The sequence below is a fragment of the Rousettus aegyptiacus genome, unplaced genomic scaffold (assembly GCF_014176215.1).
Source record: "Rousettus aegyptiacus isolate mRouAeg1 unplaced genomic scaffold, mRouAeg1.p scaffold_m13_p_11, whole genome shotgun sequence".
In the NCBI taxonomy this organism is placed as follows: Eukaryota; Metazoa; Chordata; class Mammalia; order Chiroptera; family Pteropodidae; genus Rousettus; species Rousettus aegyptiacus.
Genome location: NW_023416286.1, coordinates 8,711,273 through 8,733,435, shown reverse-complemented (window position 1 = coordinate 8,733,435; position 22,163 = coordinate 8,711,273). Strand labels below are relative to the sequence as shown.

Below are 22,163 nucleotides of genomic sequence, written 5' to 3'. Positions count from 1 at the left end.
ATTTTCTACTACCCCGGAAATACATGTGTGATTTTCAAAGCAAAAACCTTCACGTGAGGACTCTCAAATGAGTACTAAATAGGACTTTTGAGCCATATGGTAATTGCCCTTCATATTTTCCAAAGGGAAATCCCGAGTTGGCCAATTTGGTACAACTCAGATGAAATTCTTGAACTGCACTGGGGGTGCCAGAGACACCCCTCCTGGTAGATGCTGTCCAGAGCTTTCATTTCCAGCTCGGCCCCCGGGGTATTTCTGAATAATGCAAACATGGCAGGCGTGAGTACACATTAGGTCTGTGCTGGTAGCATTTATGTCGGAGATAAAGCTCAAGATCTAGGAATCGTCAGTCACTGGAATGAGAGTGGGTTAGGGCATGGTGAAAGCAGTGGGCACTCTGGGACAGAAGCCACCACAGGCTCTGTTTCCCTGAGTTTAACGATCAATCTCAGTCCACGTCCAACCAGATCAGTGGGATGGGAATGTGGGTTTTTGCTCTTCCCTTTGGGGCCTGTGCGAGATCTGGCCTTTGGTCTGTTTTCCTAACACATGCCAGAGAGTTGTCACATTAAACATTGTGCTGCACAGACATCGAACTTTCAACGTAGACGTACGGGCTCAGACCCACAGCTGATGTTTGCGTAGATCGCTTTGTGCGGTGGTACCCAAAACTGCCTGTAGTCTCCGGCTTTGGCTGTGGGGAGAAACGAATGTCAGCGTATATGGCAATGCGGCGGCTGGACCAGGCTCCATCCCAACAGCAGAGGAAGGAGCCCGTTGTAATAGGCTGTGCAATTTCTTTTGGAGAAACTGGACTCCTGACAGATGAACTTCTTCTCCCTTCCATTGGTATTTATCTAACAGAGTTGTGGCTGGGAAGTGGTCCAGGTTTCCCAAGGTCAAAAAGTGACCTGGTTCACATACCGTAGACTCCTCTCATCCCCCGCCACGGCTTCTCCAGGCAGGTGGTCTCGTGTGCTGCGGGGACGTCCACACCAAAAATGGTTCACCCAGAGGACATATCGACCTCTTTTGTTTGGTCCTCAGAGGTTCTAGCAGCGCCATCGGGCTCACGATTCAGTTCCGGATAAGTGCCTTTGCTTTTCCAGGCTGTGCTCTGCAGCTTGAAGTCATTCTAATCTGCTTGATGAATGAACATCTTGTTATAAGGCACTGGGAATTAAAGCCATTAGTAAGATGAAAGCAATCGTAATACGTCGGATTTTTATAATAGCTTTCTTCATGAGAAAATAGATTTACATAGACTCCCCAGTTGCGGTCTTTCTTTCATGATCCCAAGGGTAAAAGAATAAAGGAATGTTAATAAATATTTTTAGCCTTATCTTTGAAAAGAAAAAATTTTTAAACGATTATCAGGAACTATTTCCTGCTTCTCCCTAGTCCCCTGGTTCCCTGGTATATAAATAAAGATGTTTTTTCCCTGCCTAAAACTCAGCCTTTGTGTTCTTTAATCTTCGGTTTTGTTATTATCCAAATACCTATGGACCGACATTGAAGATAATCTTAGCAGACACATAACAGATGCTTTCGTGATACCTGCTCATTTTAAGCCATTTCTGGGGAGGCTATTTCTACAGACCCACCTGAGAACGATTTCACTTTGCAGCGACTTGCACAGCGCTCGCCGGTCGCTCCTTGGCTGAGAAGGTAGAGTGTGGCGTGTGGCCTTCGGACTCATGCGTTACCCCGTCTTATATTTTTCAGAAATCGAGGCGAAGGAGGCGTGTGACTGGCTCCGTGCAGCTGGATTCCCGCAGTACGCTCAGTTATACGAGGGTAGGTCGGCCTTCCTTTCGTTCTTTTTTTTTTTTTTAATTAAGTTTACTGGGGGCGCATTGGTTAATACAATTATATAATTTTCAGGTGTACATTATCATTTGACATCTGTATATTCTATTGTGTGTTTACCACCCAAAGTCCAGTTTCCTTCAGATACCATATATTGGATCTCCTTTACCCACTTCACCCTTCCCCTATTCCCCTATATTTTTACCCTTTTTACCCTGTCTACCTCCTCCCTCTTCCCCCACCCCCGACCCTCTGGTAACCACTAGTCTACTGTCCATGAGTCTCTGTCCTGTCTATTTGTTGCTTTTAGGTTTATATCCCACATATAAGTGATATCATGTGATTTTCAACTTTTTCTGTCTGGCTTATTTCACTTAGTATGATTATCTCGAGGTCCATCCATGTTGGGAACTGTATTTATCCGGAGGTGTGTTTTGACTTCCGAGACTTTTCTCAACTTTTTTTTTTTCCGCTGTCTCTTTCCCTCGGCTTTGCAATGAGCAGGGCTCGTGCTGATGCCAGTTTGGGAATGAGTGTCGCTTCCTGAGCTCGCTTTGCTTTCTGAGCCTCACCTTCTGCTTCTCGCGCCTTTACCGCGGGTCCCTGCTCCATCATGCCCTTCGGTGTTCGCCCATCGGCAGCTTTTCCGCACTTCCTTCCTTAACTTTTTTTCCTCATTTTCTCTTCACTACTCTCAGTTTTCTTGAAAGTACAATAAATTCGTTGTTGATAGATTTCCTGAAAATCGTAAAGCTAATTGTCTTGAGATCTTTCTTCAGTTCTGTTTATATGAAAATTTTAAGATGTAAGGTGGATCAGATGTTATTTTGGAGGATGCAAATAAGGTGCTTTTATTGCCAGTATCACAGTTTCTTTCGACAGGTCATAAACTTAACTCACCTACAACTTACTTATACCTTAAGTTATAACCAAGGCTCCTAACGTCTTCTCGGATAGTATTACGTACAGTAAATTAGTCAGAATCCCAGCAGTAAGCAGATGGCAATAACATTTATGTAGGATGGACAGAATCGGCAAAATTAACTCATATTCACTGGTTAATCTCATTCACTCAGAGGCTCTGTTTTATAGTTTAAAGCAAAATAAACAAAACACTTATCCTACTTCTCTCACTGAAATTCTGTGAAGATAAAGAAAAGCTTATCTCTGAATGGGCTTCAAAGTCTAGAAACTCTGATAGAGGTTTTCATAGGTCATTTTAGGAAAGGAGGGAGTCTTAGAGTTTTGCTTTAAGCAACCCTCCCCCGCTGCCCCCTCCACAGATTTACTGAAAGAGACGCCCAAAAGGGTTAGGTGACTTGTCCAAGGTTAAAAATGAGAAGACTCAAAATTAAAATCGCAATCTCTTGAGACTTAATGCAGTATATTATCTACTATAATGCGCACTCTCTTTGTAAATTTAAAATACCGGGTGATTTAAATGTGAAGTGTCCGTAAATGGCTAAAAAGTAAAGATAACCTCATTTTAAAAAGGTGCCTGTCAGATTGCGTTTAAGCCATAGTCATTGAATAAATGTAATGAGGATAAGAGCAAATATTGCATATAGCTGACGATGTGCCGGGTACTGTTCAAACCACTTCATGTAACTGTTCATTTAATATTCACAATACTATATGGTGATAATTATAATTATCACCCACTGTGGGAAAAAAAGTCATGACAGTGGAATTTTTTCTTCTCTTTGGATAGAATCAGCTAGTGGAGTATTTTGCTTACACTCTAAGGTGATTCAGGATTTTGCTACAAAAGGAAAAAACATTTGAGGCCATTGAGCTTTGAGTATTTTTAGAAATTTCCTCTCTGAAGGAAAAAAAAATACTCTGCCAAACTGAATATTTTATGAACTAGTCAGGAGAGAATCAGAGACCTATGCCTTGGGGGAATGGCGAGGCTCCAGTCCATACAGGCAAATGCCTCGATCATGATGAGCTATGACCATGCAGGCACTTAGTACTCAACCCTATCCAGGATTGAGCAGTTGGTTATCCTCACAGTTCATGTTTCTTTTCTGTCTTAAAAGAACTTATTGTGCCATTTTAACCATTACAACACACTCCCTATCAGTGGGGAGTACCTGCTGTTAAGATCAGTCACGTGTACAGAAGCATGGTGGCCTGAAGATGTGGGTGTCCATTCAGATAAAACAAGGCACACAAATCCCTTTGTCTCTGTTCATCTCTCTTTCAGATTCACAATTTCCCATCAACATTTTGGCAGTCAAGAACGATCATGATTTTCTCGAAAGGGACCTTGTAGAACCTCTTTACAGGTAAATAATGTGAAGCATTTCTGAGTTGTTTTTTTTTTCTTAATTGTTCACTCTCTAATAGGCATCACGATATTGAGGGGTGAGTTTAACAATTCAGTAAATATTGAGTGTCTACTATGTCTACTATGTGCCAGGCATGGGTCCAGGATCTAGTACACTACAATGAGCATGATTGGTCCCTCGCTTCATGGAGCTTAAATCTTAGTCTGAGGCTTCAGAAAATCAATTGGGAGAGAAAAAGAGAGGGAAAAGGAGAGGTTATCTCAGAGTGTGTTCAATGCTATGAAAACAGGGTGAGGGTAGAGACAGCGATCAGGGCTGTGGGTGGGTTACTAGGAGTAGGCAGGTCAAGTGGTCAGGGAAGGCCCTGCACATCTCCACGAGCATGTCAGACATGGCTGCTTTTTTTGCAAAGTCAAGTGATTATATCAAAAAAACTGGAATATGTAAGCTCAAGTATTATATTGGAATATTTAAGCCTTCGCTATGTGGTACATGCTATAAGAAGACTGAGATGTGTATATGAATAATCCCCTCCCCTCAAAGAATTTATGCTCTGGTTGGAAAAATCTAGTTGAAGATGTAAAGCACGAAACCATGAACAAATAAGTAACTATTATAATCTGAGTAATAATTTAGACAATGCTATTATGGTCAATATCCCTGAACAAGTAAATGTTGCCTGGGAGGTTGTAGTGTCTGTAGGAATTTGAAGTTTCCTGTCAGAAGCCCCAATGAGAGGTCTGGGCTGGAGACAAATATGATGTATGGGAGGTGAGTCATTTCTCCAAGGCCACACAGCTAGTTAGGGCTGAACTGACTTTAATATGCAGTACTTGGAACTTGCAATCCAATGTTCTTTTTAGTACATTCTGCATTCGACATAGAAAAGATGAGAGTTTAATAGAAAAGTAGTGATGAGCAAAACTTTGTCAAGATAGGAGAGATGACTGTATGTTAGGGTAGCATGTAAATAGTCTGAGGTTCAAGGACTCTTCAACATGTATATTTTTTGTGTTTATCAGCTGGCCACTCCATGGTTCCTATGTGAAAATAGGTCAGCATTGAGAAATGATCTCTGAATTTTCAAGGCAAACGGTACTGTGGTTTGCTTACGTGGGTAGAAGAGCAAAGAACTCTTCAAAATCACATACTAAAGGAACGAACTATTTGGACTAGAAAACAAACAAGCACGAAATGCCACTTGTGAGCATTTATGACAGGAATGCATGGTTCGGTTGTGATTCTTTAAAGGGTAAGGAGTTAGAAAGGCCGTGCTTTTCCTTCAGGACGTGTGAGGCACACCCAGGCAGGAGCAGCACCCTCCTGGTCAGCGCTGTCCAACTCAGAGCTGTTCAAGCAGCTCCGCATCCTGAGTTTTCCCTCTTAGTTTTAACCGAGAGTATTTTTACTAGTTGACTTTTTTTTTAGTAGATGATTTTTATATTTTAATTGCATCATATGACCCTTTTCCCAATTGAATTTTTTAAATTTATGTTTTCTTTAAATCAGCTTAGCCTTTTGAGTCTGGCTTCTTTCATTTGGTATAGTGCACGTAAGATTCATTCATGCTCTTGTGTGTATCGATCAGTATCATTGCCGAGTAGTATCGTGTGGTATGTGTATACTACAGTTTGTCTCTCCATTCACCAGTTGAAGGACATCTAGTTGCAGCCAGTTTGGGTGGTTCTAAGACTACTATAAACATTCATATACAAGTCTTTATGCATGCATAAATTCTTTGGGTAAAATCCTAGGATTGGGCTCGTGAGGTCTATACGATATGCATATTTTGCATTTATAAAAAAAAATCACAAACTTTTCCAAAGTAACCGTACTGTTTTGAATTTCCACCAACAATGTATGAGAGTTTCAGTTGCTTCATATCTTTGTCAGCACTTAGTAATGTCAGTTTGGGTTTTGTTTTGTTTTGTTTTTAGCCATTCTAGTAGGTGCTAGTGTTGTTGTGATCTCGCTTTGCATTTCCTTAATGAGTAATGATGTTGAGCATCTTCTCATGAGCTTGTTTGCCATCCATGCATCTTCTTTGGTAAAGTGTCTGTCAAGTCTTTTTTTCATTTTTGAAATTTGGTTGTTTGAGTTTTGAGAATTCTTTATATGTTCTAGATGTGTGTTCTGTAAGAATTTTCTGCCAGTCTATAGCTTGTCTTTTTGACTGCTTAATGATATCTTTCACAAAAGTTTTTTTAAGTTCAGTTTATCAATTTTTTTTTGTATTTTAATATCATACCTAAGAAATCTTTGCCTACGATAAAGTCACAACTGTTTTCACCTTTGTTTTCTCTCAGAAGTTTCAGTTTTATGTTTTATATTTAAGTCAACTGTCCATTTCATATGTCAATGGTTAATTTATTTTAAGATATGGAATATGGGTTAATATTCATTTTTTGCATATCAACGAATGTCCCATTCGTTGATTTTTCAATGTCCCAGCATGTTGAAAAAATTATACTTTCTTCATTGAATTGTCTTTATACCATATTATAAATCAATTGACCATATGTATGTATGAGTCTATTTATAGATTCTATTTCATCTCACTTTTCGACGTGTCTGTCCTCTCATCAATACGACATTTGATTACTTAGTTTTTGACATGTCTTAGAATCCAGTACTGTGAGTCTTCCAACTTTGCTTTTCTTTGCCAGGATTGTTTTAGCTGTTCTAGTTCGTCTGGCTTTCTTATAAATTTTGGAGACAACTTGTCAATATCTATTTTTTAAAAATCATACTGGATTAATTGATTTAGATCATGTTGAATCTATAGATTAGTTTGGGGAGAACTGATATCTTAACAATATCAAGTCTTCTAACTTATAACACAGTAAATGTCTAGGTCTCCTTTGATTTTTTTTTCAACCCTAACTTACAGTTTTCAGCATATGGACACTATAAAAACTTCATGTTTTGTATTATAAATAGTATCGTTTTTTATCATTTCAATTTCCAGACATTAATTGCTAGTATATAAAATTTTTTGTATATTACCTTTGTATCTTGCAGTCTTTCTAAACTTACTCACTTGCTCTAGTATCTTAGTCATAGATTCCTAAAATTTTATTTCTAAAATGTAAATGAATGATTCTAAACCAAAATAAAATTTTCTACTTCGTATTTTAAAATCAGGATTGCAGGGGCAAACGCTGTTTCTGATTGCTTAGATCTATTCATAGGATGACATATGTGGCCAAGCTTTGAATCTCAAACACGTGGGTGGTAAACTTATCTGCCCACTGCATGTGATCAGAGATGCTGTAACTAAGTTCTGGGCTTTTCTATCAAAGTCTACTCTTAAAAAAAAAAAAAAACAAAAAACAAAAAAAACCTGCCAGACTTGTTATAGAGATGAGCTAGTACAATCGATATGAAGTTATTTAGAGATATAAAGTTCTGAATGATAATACTAGTGTCAGCTGCATAAATGAGGACACCTTCTGTAGAGCCTGGGACCCAGCTCTGATACAGCCCATAGCAAGAGCCATACAGATGTACCCCAAAGGTATCACTGCATAAACATGTGGGACGCGGCAATGCCAGATACCACAGTGCTCTTGATAAGGGCCCAGCTTGTGTGAAAATGGTTAGAGGGGCAGGAGGTTGTTATCATTGGAATGATCCTGATGACAGCTATGTCTCCAAAAATATTATGAAGAAAAACATTTGGCTGGAGGTGTGTGAGCTGAGATTCTCGGGGCACGGGAGCGGTGGGTAAAGCAGAGGCCAGAGGAGTGGTCACGGCGGGATGGTCCGAGGAAGCGGGGAGAGTCGGGAGGCAGAGACGGAGGTAGATGGGCTAAGAAGAACCTGAGTGGCGTTTCTCCCTTTGTCACGAGTGCCACCGAGACGAGATTTCCCTCTCTGCAAAAAGCAGAAAGTGAGCAGAAGGAAGATTTCCAGATGGAGGGGAATGACAGCTTTTTAAAAACTTTAAGATTGATGAGTGCTTAATTAGATACTCACCCACTCACATGGTATGTAATGATTGATTCTGGAGAGCAGCAAGGTGTTGTGATTTTATTCCTTTTCTAACCCTGTGCACTGCAGACACAGTGATGGAGTTGGTCTCATGTTTTATTTTTAAAGCTTTGTGAGCTATGCATTTTTCATGCATGTTTGAAGGGCTGAGCTAATGCAGGATCGCACAGGGAGCCACAGCCAGAGGGCAGGTAGCTTCTGCCAGGTAGACAAATGAAGACAAGAGGGCTGAAAGGCTCCTGTAAATGTCACCCACAAGAAGTCTACTCGCCTTTGGTTTCCTGGAAGTTTCTTGCCCGTGTAGACAGACAGTGTCCTAGGTCCCAATTTATCTGGGAGAACTGTCGAACGGTGCTCGCTTTTTGATTAGCTTGGAAAAATATATTGTGCTGAGCATGTGCCTGGCCCAGAATGTGTAGGTGTGTGGCTTTTCTTTTCAGGTCTCAGAAACTAGACGGGTTTGCTGTCTTTGCTGAAGGTATGAACTTCCAGGATTGCGACCACCTCTCACTATTGCTCCCGCAGCTCAGGCAGCACTGGCACATAGTAGGCGCTCTGTAAATATTTTTTACTGTCAGACAGAACAATACAGTTTCCGTCATTTTAGCAACCACAATGACAATTCTGTTATGATTTTTTTTTATTAAGTTTATTGGTATAACATTGGTTAATATAATTCTATAAATTTCAGGTGTACATTATAATTTGGCATCTGTGTATTCTATTGTGTGTTTACGACCCAAAGTCCAGTTTCCTTCAGCTACCATATATTTGATCCCCTTTACCCATGTTATGATGTTTTTTGATTGAATTCTTAATTGAAAAATGTTTTCCCCTGTGAGTTATGAAAAGCTAATTGCAAAACTGAGACCCTAGACAAGCTCATTGAAACTATAATACATCCAAATGTGGGGGTAGCCAAGGTGTCAAAATCACTTACAGTTTGTCACCTTGAAGTCAACTTACAGTAGATCCAAACTCTCAAATGACACACTTAAGGAGAAGTCATATGTTCTATCGGCATTTCGATTTTCAGTGTTTGCTCAGATGACTAACATAGGGCCTCATGCTTGAGATGGTCTCTGAATTTCTGATTTAATGTTAGGCCAGTAAACCACCTGCATAGCTTCTGTTGTTAATAAATACCTGTTAATTATAGCATGTATTAAACCAGTACTTTTTCACGGAATTGTAGAATTGATTAGGATTATTCGGTGCATCTATCAATGTCTTTTATGTTTAAAAGGCAGCGATAATTAATGATGATGACTCTCACACGAGGGGGGGGACGGAGGTAGGAGACCACTGACAAAAATATTATTTATAACTTTACACACCAAGACACATATTTGATTTGAATATGTTTAAATAACATTAAACAAGGTAGGCTTTAGGAATATCGATAATATACTTTATTTAAATACTTTCCCTTTTAGAATATTTATCACAGAAAATATACAGTGTTAATAAATATACTGAGTTCTTCCATATAATAATTTGACAATGAACTGGACCGAGACCCTAGACAAATCACTAGGAGAAGGATTCAGGAGTTTATGTGATAATCATGGTCACTTCCACCTTTAAAATTCTGAGTCTATAAATAAATTCAAATACCAATTTGCAGTGATTTTTTTTTCTTTAAATAAGGTGTCCACTATGTACCAAGCACTACTCTAAGCATTTCACAAATGTTTACTCATTTAACTTCCGTAGACACCCTATAAAGTAGGGCGTAACATCATTTCCATTTTACGGATGAGGAAACTGAGGCACAGAGGTGTGACTAATTTGCCCACTGACAGCGAGTAAATGACAGGCTAGAATTCAAAGCCAGCCAGGTCGCTTCTGGAGTTTCCCAAGAGAAATTGGAAGTAATTCTTCCAAAGACATCTACGTTGCCTTGCAATTTTCTGAACTCAACTTAGAAGTCCCCAGGATAGAAATTCTGCTTACGTTTGCACCTTATGCACCTCATGGAACTGCATTTAAAACATAATGAAAATAAGAGTTTGAAGCACAGATTGTTCTTCTGCAAAGAGATTAGAACCGATCAGCTGTCAGGACAGCGACAGTGCCTTGTCATTCACGCCTTCGGTTCACTTCATCAAGCCTGTCTCTCGAGGGCCTCTCTTTGCTACGGGGACAAGTAAGACAGCATCCTCACCCGGAGACCCCAGGCGGATGCAGTGGTTCTCAAGCGGGGTGGGGGTGGGGGTGGGGGAGGGGCATTTTATCCCCCTCTCAACGCCTGAGCACACGGTTGCCTGTCACAGCTGGGGTGCTGCTCAGCCTCCTCCCACAGCAAAGAATCATCGGGCCTCAGATGCCAATGGCGCCGGGGTTGAGAAATGAGTAAACTGTGAGCTACTTGGGCAAATGGGATAATTGCTGTCGGGACAGTTGCAGGACAGCCAATGGGAGGAAGAGTTCCAGAGAGGACTTCCTGGGAAAATGGCCCTAAAAGGCCAGAAGGAATTACTCAGACAAGAATACATAAAATTGTGATATGCCTACTCTGACCTTTTAGCTTTTTAAAAAACTAAATTAATATGCAGAAAAGGTATCTTCATCCCCACCCCTGCCTCCCGCCATGAACCTCACCCCAGTGTCACCCGCATAGTGTAGGGGCAGGTTTGGGGACAGACAGGCACAGACGTGGTAGGGTCAGAGACAGGGAATTTCATATCTATACAAATTTGTATGGAAAACATTGATCTTTATATTTTAAAATGGTCTTTTACGTACCTTTTCCAACCAGCTACTCAAAATGACTTTTATATGCGTAAACGTTCAGGAAGAATACTTACGAAACTACAAAATAGGACAGTAGATTGAGGGGAGAAGTTTATATTTTTAATGTTATTCACTCCTATATAGAGAGAGATACTTGTATCGCATTATTAAACACATTAGCAATGTTTTTAAAACTGTCTTGCGTTGCTAGATAAATAATAGGTGACATGGCTAAGATTTAGTGAGTTTGATGTTATCCTAAGCTCTTACACTGTTCTCATTTAACTCACAAGAACCCACAAATGACAGGTGCTATTACTGTCGTCGTCATTCGCAAGTAAGGGAGACCAGGCTCCTCCTAGTTTGAGCAGCTGGGTCGTTGTGACTCCCTCCTCTGAGGGGACGGCCATGGAGGGAAGGCAAGTGAGTCTGACCAGGGTCTGAGAGGGGACGCTGTGATGAGCTGACGTGCGTCGGGAGCCAGTGCTGAGTGGAGACATCCAATGTGCGGGTCCGGGGCTGGGGACGGAGGTGTGACGTCAGCGGCATAGGGGGACGGAGGTGTGATGTCAGCGGCATAGGCGTGTGTGAAGGTCCGGAGGATGTAGCGAGGTCACCCAGGGACAGAAGAGACAGCCAAGAGAGCAGAGGGAAGGGAAGAGGACCAGGACTGGCCCCCTGGGGCTCACATCTTGGGGGAGGCGTGGGAGGAGTCAGGAGCCGCCCCGCGGGGTCAGGGGGCGAGTGCTCCATGCCGCCCAGGTGTCCCCTGGCTGCTTTGGCTCCGTTTTCAGTTTTGAACCTCTCTCGGGAATCTCTGGTTGTGACCCTTGTTTCAACTTGGACTTGCTCTCATTAGAGAAATTATCTGGATTAGATGCAATCGTTGTGAAGAGTTCAGAAGCTAAAGACACCTCATCTGACTTTTCCACGATGGGCATATGTGAATTTAAAATTTGTCTTAAATTCCACAAATTAAAGGAGCCCAAGGCAACCTGGACTTTTTTTAGTTCTTTACTCTTGGACCACTGGGAGTGTCATCTTTTAATGGTTTGCAGTGGGGCTTAAACTCCTCTTTGAAACCTTGACCATTAGAGCATATAATTTAATATAATATAAATTATTTTCTGGGGATATAATTCACAGCACTATATTGTTAACTATATATTTGAAAGTAGCTAAGAGATCTTAAACATTTTCATCGTAAGAGAAAATATTTGTAACTGTGTATGGCAATGGATATTTACTAAACCTATTGTGGTGATCATTTCTCTGACATATACATAAATCAAATCATTCTGTTGTGCACCTTGAATTTATGTAATGTTGTATGTCAATTACATCTCAAAGAAAAAAATATTTTCTCATATAAATCGCACAGTTCCACACATCCGTCCTCTCCCCTGCCAGCAACACACACATACGTCATCGTCTTTGCATAATCACCTTTCTCTCTCACCTCAGCTAATATCCAGGGACAGGTGTTCGCTGGCGTGTGGGCTGGAGGGAGGTCAGCATTTCTGCTGCAGCGGGACCCCATGGGGGGAGAGCGGCCAGAGCGAACCGCTCAGCAGAGCAGAGAGAGAGGTGTGGCCTTCGCTGGCTCTGCGGTGGCACAGGGACAGCCACTCGTGGGCTTCCGATTGCATTCCCCCTCCCCCGCCCCGAGACACCATAAAGCCCACCCGTTGGGCAGCCCCACCCTCATGAGTGCACACCGGGGCCGTCTCCATGGCCCAGCTGTACGCTCTGCTCTGCAGGGTCCTTGTAAACTCCAGGGACACCGTCTGTGGGCCCTGCACCTCCTGATGTGCCCCATTTGGATCCCAGTTTTAGGCCCAGTTTTCAGTTTCATCCTTGAGGGCCACACCGAGAGCACCCCCAAACAGAGAGGGCTCTTGGCCGGGAGAGGAGGGTGAGAATGAAGCCCCTGGCTTTACGCAGAATCGGAGGTTAGAAATGAACTTGTACCCCTGCCTGTCGTTCCTCTCGTGCCTTTGTTAGAAACGTCACGGGAAACTGGCCATCAAGTCAGCACGGGAGACCTCAGGAGCAATCTAAAGTCTGCCAGTTTCAAAGCAAAATGCGAATCTAAAATACGAGGGAGGAAGTGATTCCTTTGCTCTCCTACACATCCCCGGGGCCCCTCGGTGTCCCCTGTGACAGGGTGAGTGGGAGACCCGTCTCAGACAGGTCATCCTCCTCGTCGTCCCCCCTCCCCCCTTCCTGTGTCCTCGCGTGTCCTCCAGGAGCACCGCCTCAGCCGGAGCGCTCTGCTGGGCGTGCAAGGACGTGACCAGTTTCGAAGCGCTCGCCAGGGGGAACCGCGCTGGTCTGGCACAGGTGCCGGGCGCTTCGTGGCCTGTGCTGAGCAGGAATTCCGTAATGCTCGATCAATTGCACTGGAACCTGGAAGAAAGTAACCTGGCAGTTCACGAAGTATTTCATTGCTTCTACGTGTTAGAAAATATTATGTGACAGTAAATTATTCATTTTCTCCTCAAAATATCCTAAAATTTTCTCCTTCCTGACTCCTTCAAGAAATACTGTGCTCACAGTGAGTCCACCTGCTTCTCAGCCTTCCTCTTCTGGGCTTCTGCCAAGTCCAAAGGCACAGTTTCGGTTTTCTGTCACTTACTTGTTCTTAAATATTTGATGCAACTAACCAACTTCCCCCTCCCAGTCGTCGTGCCTGCTCTGTGGCTAGGATGCCACCTTCAGGTCCTGTTGACCTCCTACTGACACCGAACTTGAGGGGTTCACCACTTGGGGCGCTCCATTCAAGAACGAGATGCGGTTGTCATTAGGTAGATGTGTTTACTTGCAGTAAGGCTCTGTCTCCCCAAAGGGAGGCTTAGCCATCGCTTACATGCACTGTTTAGTCAGTACATGTAGGTTTCTTCCTTGCAGTTGGCTAACGTTCCAGTCGAGCTCATCTGTTTGCAGCTGCATCTGCAAAATACTGTGCTACGTTTTAACATCTGGCAAGAATAGCATTTAGTAAGAGCCATCCAGACCCGGAGACCCTTGTCTGTCCTGTCTATCACTGCATCTCCGACTACACCTGCCCGAGCCTGGCTCCGCCTCCTTGGACCATGCCTGAAACACTGGTGTTTCCTGAGCTCTGGATTCTTCTCCTGGGGTGATTGGTTTAATTATTATGTATCTTCTACACATGCCACCTATACTCTGAGCACTCCTTGGTGGGTCTGGATGTCGCAAGGGCCCCTGAAGTATCACACATCCAAGCATGAGCTCATTATCTCCCCCCATACCCAGTCTCCGTCCCAGCCTCCCTAGTTCACTGTTTTCTTTGCTGAAAGGCACATTCATGAAAGTCTGACACCTGGGAGTCATATTCCGTTTTTCCCCCGTGGTGGCTTCCACACCGGTTAAGGACCAAGTCTCCATCTGCTCTCACTCCCTTTCTTCATCTCTTTGACATCTCTCACCTCAATTAGCGTAAACGCCTCCTAACTGTGTGGCCTCTGCGCTGCCACCGGGTCGGTTCCTGATTTGCCGTGTGATCACGTTACCTTCCTGTCCGATGGCCTTCGATGACTCCCCACTGCCCGGAGACTGCGCCTCGCATCTTCGTTTTGGTCCTTCACACCTGGCGCCCTCCCGCCTGTCTCCCCACAGATTCCCACTCACGGCTTTGCAGGTCCCAGGCTAAAGCCTGCTGTTTAATGCCTGTCTGCTTTGCCGATGACTTTTCTAGCCTGGGTGGCCAATTCCTCCTAGACCTTCATGGCCTTTGCTCGAGTCTTACCACCCCTGGGAGGTTGTGTTCTGACAAGCTCATTTATGTCACACACCAGGACTACGAGAGCCACAGGACAGGGACCATGGCTTGTTCCCCGCCACCTCGCCTGGTTCCTGGAACATGGGGGGCCGGTTGGGTGAACGCTTAGCAATTTCTTCTCATCAACTTTCCCATTGGAACCACAACTTTCGCTCTTCAAATGAGCCTTCTGGCTATTTCCCCTTTGCTAACGTATGAGCCATTCTTAAGAGTCTGAAGATAAAAGTAGAAATTCACAGGTTCTGGCAGCAGTATCATTGTGGACATTTCTTCTGAAAGGATCAAACTACTGTGCTTATGTCAACATGTCGATTTAGTCTGTGCAAAGCACAGAATGTATAGTCTTCACCGCGTGCCATAAATTTTCTCTTGCCATGGAAAAAAAAGGTGGGGGAGGGGAAGGAAACCACCATTGATTGACTAGCCCATGCTTGGTCCATAATATATATTCTCATCTTCCACACCCCCCGCCCCCAAATTCTTCTTTGGTAGGCGGGAGCAGAGAAAATTACCATCAGGCCCAAGAAGGCCCAGCTCTGCTAACTAATGCCCACTTCTCTTGAGCAAGTATTCCTCCAGGAGCCATCTTCTCCCCATCTGAAAATAAAATGGTCAGACCAAACGGTCCCTGGAGTCTGCCAAGCTCTAATATTTCCTTAGCAAACACTGACTGAGTGGCTTCGCACTGAGCCAGCGCCTGTGCTGGGCATTAGGGATGCAAATGAGATTCTGCTCTCAGCCTGTCATGCTCGGCGGAGAGAATAATTCTGTTATTCTGACTATACAAGGTCTGTTGTGACTACTTAAAGTCAACCAGTGATTGGATCATGTAGACAAATACAGACAAAGTACGTTCAGTTAAGGAAGAAGAACTCACTGAGACTCTCATGTATAAAATTTCCTGCTAGGTTTTATGTGGATTCAAGGAGTAAATTATGGTTCCTGTCTCTGACACAGTGGAAGACACACTGTTCATGCAACATATAAAATAAATTTATGATCAAAATTGTTATTTACACAAGAAGAGTTTTCCAGGCAACCAGTGTTAGACCGACTCAGGTTATCTGACAGGTTTTACATTACTTATCATTACATTATATATACCAACACTAACTGTTTGTCCTAAGTGCAGATTGGCTTCATTCACAGCAGAATTTCGCAGTGGTTTTGATAAAATGCTCTGAATGCTTCTGTTATGTGACGTGTTCTTTCACCTGAGGCGGCCGGTCATTAAAGAGGCATTTGCATCTCTCTGGGACATGTGTTCCATCCATTTCGTATTCTCGCAGAGTCTGCCATTGTTAATATTACCTTGTGCAAGATAAATTACAGTCTGAGGCCGCACCATGCTGGGGAAGTCTGCCAAGCTTCAGACCCCCACAAGGACTGTTTTCTCTCTTTGTCCTTTTGTTTCTGTCTTAACAGATATATATCCGTGTTGCATTTATGCGAGAGCTGTTTTGGAGATCTTTACTTATCATTCCACTGAAGTCACTCGCCTGTATTATTATTTATTCGGCTTTACCAAAGTGCAATTTACGTTCACATAAAATCACAAACTTAGAGTATATGATTTGACAAGTTTTAGCGAATGTATAGTTATGTACCTATCACAACAATCATGATTTAAAACATTTCTATTACCTCGAGAAGTCCTCTCTTGCTGGCCTTAGCAAGCACTGTAAACTACTATGCTATTTTCTGTCACTGCAATTCTACCTTTTCTGAAATACTGTATAAACATAATCATGGAGCGTGTGTATGGTCTTTGTGTCTGGCTTCTTTCACAGCTCACAATGCCTCTGAGAGTCATTCATGGTGTTGAATGTATCAATAGTTACTGCTTTACTATTGAGTGTTTCATCCATTTATCGGTTGAGGGACATTTGGGATATTTCCCCTTTTTGTCTGTTTTATAAAAACACTGCTATGAACATTAAAGTACAAGTCTTTGTATAGATGTATGATTTACTTTATCTTGGATAAATAACTAAGAATAATTAAGAATAGAATTGCTGGGTCAGATGCTAAGAACATGTTTAATTTTATAAGAAATTGCCAAACTGTACCTCTTTGGAAGTTTCAGTGGTTCTGCATCCTTGCTAAAACTGAATATTGTCAGTGTTTTTAGTTTAGGGATTCTAGTGCGTGTAGTGGTGTCTTGCCATTTTAATTTGCATTTCTCCCATGACTAATGATGTTGAGCATTTTTTATATGCTTATTTGCATCGCATTTGTATTGCTACTTTCAGAACTGTGCAATATGTTACTCATTTTTAAAATCAGGTTGTTCGACTTATTATGGAGCTTGAGTTCTTGAGTTCTTATATTCCGAAAGTAAGTCTTTTGTGAGATATGTGTTGTGCTAATATTTTCTCCAAGTAGAAGAGTGACTCTCAAGTTAAGGTGCAGGCAAATATCTGACTTTAGGGGAGATAAAAGGACCCAAATCTACGTAGTCAAATCTAGTTAGTCTCTACTTTTAAAAAATAATAAGTAAACTCTTGTGTGGGTAAGGAGGTATTAAGCATACTGAAGCTTGTGGTAAATACAGGGTGAGCCCTTTGATATCTTTCTTGTGTAGCAGATTAAAAACTTTTGCATGGAATTAAATGTTTGTTTGTGCTTCCAAACCATCAAGTTTGTTAGACAAGTACATTTTATAGATAACAGGCGGTCCGTCCCTAAACACACCTGTTGCAGAGATACCAAACAAGCAAGATCAGCTTATTTAGGCCATTAGATATCAGAGCTTCCAAATGAGAATATATGTATAATTTACTTCACACATCACATTAAGCTCTTAGGTAGCAATTTTAACACATATGAGACTAGCCAAAAAGATAGGCTGTCAGTTACAGAAGCAAAGGACAAGGACATGCAGGAGACAGCTTTAGAATAAATGCTCTGCTCCTAATCCAGAGTTGTTTACTGTGTTTGACACTAGTGAATGTGTAGTCAGTGGGTAAATTGAAGATGGCTGAAAATGAAGGGAGTCATCAGATATTTTTAAGTAAATGAGTGGCATGATAGAAAGTTGGGAAATAGAACTGGTTTTAACGTGAAGCATTTGAATTGGTAGTGGAACCAATTAAGAGGCTGTTGCCTGGTTTTAGGTAAAAAAAATAAGAAGGGACTGAATTAGGACCAAAGAAGAGGCAAGGTTTCAAAAATATTGTGGAGGTATAATTGGCAGGACTTGGTGATTGAAATAAATGTAGATCTTGAAGAGGAAGAGGCTTAAGATAACTCTGCTTTTCAGCTGGGGGAGGGGGGGTGCCTACTTGGTTATGCTTTTAATCAAGACAAGACATGTAAATAGGAGAAACAGAATTTGAAGAGAGAATAGTGAGTTCGGTTTCGATAGCTGAGTTTGAAGGGCCGCAAGACCCCACAAACAGGTGAGACTAATAAACAGCTAGAAATGAAACCTGGGCCTCAGGTGAGGTGTCTGGGCTAGAGACAGAGGATTGGGTGTCATCGGAGTCTAATTTATTTTGCGGTGACATAAGATATTTTGGTATACCTATGCAGAACAAAAAGGGCAAGGACTACAGTCTGAATTCCAAAAGATATTAATAGTTAAGGGGCAATTACTGCTCGGTGACAGAAGGAAGATGGTGTTTATAGAGATGACAGAATTCACAATCTCGAATGCCAAAGATGAGAAAAATTTCAAGGAACAGTAAGTGGTAATTAGTGTCCATTGCTACGAATATAACTTTGCTTAAGGAAAAAACAACTATGGAGTCTGATAGCTAAAAAATCATTAGTTAAACTGGTAGCAGCCCAAATATCCATCAGCAAAAGAATACATAATACAACCATATATCTTTATACCGTGAAATACTGCTCAGCAATTAAAAGAGATGATTACTGCTATACTCAACAGCATGGATCAATCTCAGAAACCTTGTGTCAGGGCAGAGGGATGCCCAGACACACACGAAAACACATACTGTGTGATTCCATTTATATGATGACCGAGAAATGACGAAACCAATCTATGAACAATAGAAGCGAGAAAGAGGATGTCGCTGGAGGTGGTGAGGGGCTCGGGGTGGTGGGGGAGGATTGGGGGCAAAGGAGAACGAGAATCTGACGTGAAGAGATGTTCTGTACTTTGTTTGAGGTTAGTTATAATTGCCAAAACTCAATGAACTGAAACCTTAATATCTATGCGTAGCTGAATTCCAAAATAAGCAACTGGTCAAAGATGAGAGATTGAACATCTAATTTGCTTGCTTCTAATTTGCAGAGACATTTCTTTCCAAAAGCAAATGTCCATACAGAGAGATCACAACTACAAAATCTTTAAAGCAGAAAAACAGAAATGTGAAGAAGAGGACTTAGCAAGCCCAAGAAATAAAATCTAAGTGGTCAGTCATAATATAAATCAGTTTGCACTACAGAATCCTAAAAAGCTCAATAGCAGGAAATGAGGTTAAAGACAGGCTAAAAAGAATAGGGTTGTTTAAAATTCTATCTTAAACTTGGTAGAACCCTCCATTTACTCCCCCAATCTGTATTTAGGTGACCACTCCCCACCATCAGCACAAAACTAGAGGTCCTGTCCCTGGTGAGGCTAAAACAGAAGTTGCCTTGTCTAGGGGACATCAGACACAGTTGAAGAGGGAAACTCTTTTTAAAACAGTGGCTTCAGTGACAGCCTCTTACATTCTAAAGATTGAGATTCCCAGACCTCCTTTGTAATTCAGCTCCAGAATATTGGAAGACATGCTTAAAAAGAATCCGAGAAATTTGGGGATCTGAGTTCTGAGAAATCTGATCAGCCCATGAATAAAAAAGTAAAAATTAAAAAATTAAAAAGTGGCAGATCTGAAAAATCTGACTAGAACAGATCTGAAAGTTCTGAGAGATGTCTCCAAAGAAATTAAATCAATAAGATTATCGGATACCTTTTAACACGCTGAGGGGTTTAGATAGTTAGGTAAGTTTTTGAGTTCAAATTTAGCGCTAAGTACATAAAAAACTATGGAAACAAATTAAACAAGAAGTTTATTAATTCCTGGGGGTAATAAAAAGTTGAAAATGAAAGAAAAAGTAATCAGTGTATGATAAAAATATGAAGAGCTTTTACACGGCCATAATAAATGCTGGATATTGATTTATGAAAAAATTATGAAATTGTGACCTAACTATAGTTACAAAAGGTGAAGGGTGTGAATGTATGGTGAGGAGGTGATGGTGGGAATAGGTAGTTAAAAAAAAAATACATCCTCGTCTTTCAGAAAACAAAGTGAATAAATAATGATTTAAACTGAAAAATCAAGAAATAAGAGCATAAACATGTTGTGAGTGGTGAACACCGAAAGAAACGGTTGAAACGGTTGCTTCTGAAGAGTAGTTCACGGAAAAGGACTCGAGGGGTAATGTTTGCCTCTTCAAACTATGTACATTCGATAACTATGATTTTTAAAAAGGAACCAAATGAAACAAAATAATCAAGGTATTTGCAAAGAGACTTTCATAAAATTAGATTGCACCGGGTCGAAGTGAATAAAAATTGAGACTGTTCTCAGCGTACTAAGTAGATAAGGTAGGAAATGTCAGGGTGGTTAGTATAGCTGCTGATTGAAAGATAAGGTTGAAGGAAAATTGATAGTTTGATTGATTATAGTTATTGCGGCAGCTAACTCGTTGGTTAGTCGATTTGTTCGAGACAGGTATGAGCTTAAAGAGAAGAAAATTAGTGAGAGGGAATAAGGGAAATATCACCATCTCAGATGAAGTGGTGGATGTTGAAACCAAAAACGAGGTTAAAGGATTAGCTTTGAAAAAGGATAAGAACGTCTTTTTTTATAATGATGAAGGAAGTGATTATTGAAAAGATTTATGTCAAATAGCTTATGTTAAGCTCTGTTTTCTCACTGGCAGTGGTTGCTAAGTCATCCTTTGAGGAACTGGCATCGTTTTCATGATCTGAGATTGGGAGCCAGTGGGAAAAAAAAAAAAATGAAAAGAAAGCTGAGGAACAATTTTGGGAACCCAACTGAGGATGGAAATCAAAATGTATATATTAGTCAGCACAGGCTGCCATAACAGAACACCACACACTGTGTGTCTAAACAACAGACATTTATTTTCTCACAGTTTTGGAGGCTGGAAAGTTCAAGGTCAAGGTGCCAGTAGGGCTCAGTTCTCGGTGAGGACTTTTCTTGGTTTGCAGACAGCCACCTTCTCACTGTGTCTTCACATGGTAGATTGAAATCGAGCGAGCTCTCTGGTGTCTCTTCTTAAGAGGATACCAATTCTATTGGGTTAGGGTTTCATCCTTTAACCTCCTTTAACCTTAACTACTTCTTGCTCCAAATACAGTCATGTAGGGGATTAGGGCTTCGACATATGAGTCTTGGGGAGAGAGAATTCAGTTCATCCCATGTATAATTCAGCACTGTAATGTGAGCTATTTTCCCATTTATACCCAAATATTCCAAGAGCTAGAGAGGACAGATGGTTGAGTTGACCCAGATTTGGTGAAAGTATGGCTGAAATGATTGACCGTGGGTTCGAGAACGGTGGAAAGAGAAGCCGAGAAAGGGCCATGTTTAGCTTAGGGAATGGGGAGAGCTTGGTTGGCTTCATGGCCGAGTCCTCTCAGGCCCAGAGCTGGGAACAAACAGGAACTCTTCTACAGCGAAGCTTCTGTGAGTACAGTACCTTCTTGGGACATAACTGGTTGTTTTTGCGTTTTTAGCTTCACTGGCAGTGAATGAGAAGTAGAAAATTTAAGTTTATTAGTGGTAGCAATCATCACATTTTTCTTTTTTCTTTTTTTTTAGACGGCTAAATACGTTGAACAAGTGTGCCTCAATGAAACTTGATGTGAACCTCCAAAGGAAAAAGGTAGGTGTCTGCACTTGACTGTGGCTATAGCCACAGAGGAAGCTTTGCATTCATAGATTACAAACAACACAAACCTAAGTAAAGCTCCAAAAGGCCCGACCGTCTCTGCTTGTTCTCCAATATCCCATTTTATCGTAACCATCATAACGTTAAATAAGTCCATCATAAACCCAGGCTGAGTTCTGTTTGTTTCACCAACTCAATGCACTTTAGTTTTCATCAGAGAGTTTGCATAAAAATGTAATATGTTGTCATTCTTTATGGTACTCTTTCGGAAGTTTGTCAAGGTGTAAATATCCACTCTGCATGAGAGTCAATACTCCACAGTGATTAGTAGATTAAGAAAATACGGAAAAGAGCCTATGGGTCTATGCCAGACATCCCTCCCTTCATTCTTTCCCACAGCGTTTTATTTCAAGCACATTTCTTGAGGCATTTATACCCTGGCAGGTCCGTTTCACAACAGTTGAGGGGGTCAGGGAAGAGAGTAACGAGATACTGGGCCGGCCTCATCTTTGACCCTTCTACTTTGTTTTAGTTGCAAGGAGTTTCCTTCAATTTTAAGAGTCTCTGTGCTCCTTCCTCCTTCTAAAACTTGGCTGGAGATGTCAGCTCTTAAATAAAGCTGTATTTCATTGAGCACTTACTGTTTTCTGGGA

General features: G+C 41.6%; 1 protein-coding gene across 7 annotated transcripts in view; it reads left to right on the top strand.

Moving 5' to 3' along the window:
- The window catches only part of STARD13 (StAR related lipid transfer domain containing 13), a 468,661-nt gene that overhangs the window by 411,548 nt on the left and 34,950 nt on the right, over nt 1-22,163 (top strand). For all 7 annotated transcript variants that reach the window (XM_036228476.1, XM_036228474.1, XM_016118938.2 and 4 more), the window contains 3 exons: nt 1,726-1,797; nt 4,019-4,100; nt 21,441-21,504. In XM_036228476.1, coding sequence (XP_036084369.1) covers nt 1,726-1,797; nt 4,019-4,100; nt 21,441-21,504 — 218 coding nt within the window. The remainder of the gene's footprint in view (nt 1-1,725; nt 1,798-4,018; nt 4,101-21,440; nt 21,505-22,163) is intronic.